General features: G+C 36.1%; 1 protein-coding gene across 1 annotated transcript in view; it reads left to right on the top strand.

Annotated features, from left to right (window-relative positions):
* Window positions 1-988: 988 nt before the first annotated feature.
* The window catches only part of LOC138861275 (zinc finger protein 83-like), a 1,921-nt gene continuing 335 nt past the window's right edge, over window positions 989-2,574 (top strand). Inside the window, exon 1 of the mRNA XM_070120229.1 lies at window positions 989-2,574. This exon is cut by the window's right edge and continues 335 nt beyond it. Within this exon, the coding sequence (XP_069976330.1) occupies window positions 1,368-2,574 (1,207 nt within the window). The 5' untranslated portion in view covers window positions 989-1,367.

Below are 2,574 nucleotides of genomic sequence, written 5' to 3'. Positions count from 1 at the left end.
AGAGAGAAATAAATACATATGTAGAATATGCACACACAAACATAGAACTATGGATTATCTGAAATATTTTATATAATGCTGGGTCCTCATTCACTGAAGTTTGCAAAAATGGGACACCAGCCTTCCCAGCTATGCATCAGACTTAAAACATTACAGTATGCAGGAGGAATCTCAGCCATAAATTTCCAGATTTGGTCTGCTTACTAGCCGAACATGATTAAGGACATCATAAACCTGAAGTGATCTTTCCTTTCTCTATGTATATGTAGGCACTGTTACAACAGATGTGTTGAATATGTAAATCTGGAGACTATTTCTGTAGCCTGACCCAGAGTAATTAAATGCATCTTTTTAGACGATATTTGCTCTAAGTACATTTAGATTAAGTGTAGTTTGGTCTTTTCCTGCATTTGTAAGAAATATATCTCATTATAAAATTTGTTATGAATGGCTCTAGTATAACATTACTTTCATTTGTGATTATAATACGGATTATGAAACCCCCCCTGTTCATTTGCAATATATATTTTGTATATTTTTGAATGAACTATTATACTTCAGCATTTGAATTTGATTAGTATGAAATTCATATAAAATTTGGATGGCTTTGTGAATAGTAGTTAAGATTTAATTTTCTTGTATGATATTGTTTAAACAATATATATTATGGAACCTTTTTTCATTGCTTCTGTGAAGTGAAGGTAAAATTAAATAATGATTGCTGTGAGGGGAAGATTGCTTTTTTGCATATCTTAACAAATGTAATGTGTGAGGTGACTAACAGCCACTCACAAGAAAAATGAATACTTTTGGAAACTGGTTTGTAAAAAATAGGCCAGATGTTTTTAATGGTATGTTTAGATCATCTTGAGAAATATTCTTAGTAATACTTCTGAGTAATGAGAAAAGATTTAGTGTATTGATCTTTAGACTTCACACAGCCTATCTAAATTTTATGCATAAGAAGATTGTATATTCTTGAGGAAGAGAAATAACTTGACTTTTGTTTCTCAGATATGATGTGAGGCCATCTTCAGCGGTAGAACGTGAAGAAGGGTGAAGATTAAGAGAATAGCCGGTAAAACTTTGGTCCTGAGATTGTGAGATTGCGGAAGAGTGGTTTCAGTATTCAAATAATCTCCAGTGCTGTAGTTTTCCTGAGATTAGCATGCTGACTTTTGTATTCTGTATTTTTTACACAAAAAAATTGCATTAAAAGTTTAAAGATTAAGTAACTGTATATAAAAATAATTGTTAGATAACAAGCTTACATTGTGAGAAACAACAAAGGATGATTTTCACTTGGTGGTGATGCAGTATTGCTAGATTTTCTGTATTTTATTGAATCTGTGCATGAAATTCTGAGAATGTCAAGTTTGAAAGAAAAGATCTTAACTGAAGCTTGGGAAGCCTCACAAGCAACTAGTCAGTATGGGGATGAGTTCTGCCAGGCACAAACCCAGAAACAATGTATAGTAATCCATGCAAACAGCAGACCCCACAAATGTACAGAATGTGGAAAAGCATTCTCTAGAAAATCTACACTGACTCAGCACTTTATGATTCACACTGGTGACAGGCCTCACAAATGCCATGAGTGTGGGAAGACTTTCACAAGGAAATTTAGCCTAACGCAGCATATGATGATCCATACAGGTTACAGAGTACACAAATGTGTTAAATGTGGTGAAGTGTTTCCTCAAAGAGCACACCTGATGCAGCATATGGTAATACATTCAGGTGACAAATTCTGTCAGTGCAACAAATGTGGAAACTTTGTGATGTTAAAGTCTAACTTAGCAGATCAAATATTGATACATACCAGCAATGGGCTTATTGAGTGCAATAAATGTGGAGAGGGGGTACCTGAAAAGGCAGCCCAGACGCCTGCTGTGATTGTCTTTACTGAAACTAGACCCCATAAATGCATTGAGTGTGGAAAAATTTTCTCAAGGAAATCCAGCTTAAATCAGCACAAGATGATCCATACAGGTGACAGACCTCACAAGTGCAATGAGTGTGGAAAAGCGTTCTCAAGAAAGTCAAGCTTGAATCAACACCTGATGATTCATACTGGTGAGACCCCCCACAAGTGCAATGAGTGTGGAAAGGAATTCACAAGGAAGTCCAGCTTGGTGGAACATGGAATGACTCATAAAGGTGTGCTAGCACATAGGTGCAATGAGTGTGGGAAAGCCTTTTCACGAAAATCAAGCCTGAAGCAGCACATGATGATACATGCAAATAATGAGCTTCACAAATGCATAGAGTGTGGTGAACAATTTTCCAAGAAGGGGCAGCTAAATGAACATATGGCAAAGCACAATGTTAACAAAGATGGTTCTGACAAAGACCTTATCATAGGTGTCGTAAGTAAAGAAAATACTGATTACACAAATGCAGAAGTTGTCAATGGTTACAGTATAATCTACACAACTGCAAGTGGGGAGAGTAGTAGTTCACGCTGGCTTAAAGTTGACCAAGAAGTGAAAGAGCAAACTGATTGGGAAAAAGCTTTCAGTAAAGGGCAGTATCACATAGAATACTTCAACAAACCTGAAATCGTGGAGACTC

The sequence above is a fragment of the Penaeus vannamei genome, unplaced genomic scaffold (assembly GCF_042767895.1).
Source record: "Penaeus vannamei isolate JL-2024 unplaced genomic scaffold, ASM4276789v1 unanchor3857, whole genome shotgun sequence".
In the NCBI taxonomy this organism is placed as follows: Eukaryota; Metazoa; Arthropoda; class Malacostraca; order Decapoda; family Penaeidae; genus Penaeus; species Penaeus vannamei.
The sequence above is the reverse complement of the archived record's forward strand: the minus strand, read 5'-3'. Positions and strand labels throughout refer to the sequence as shown.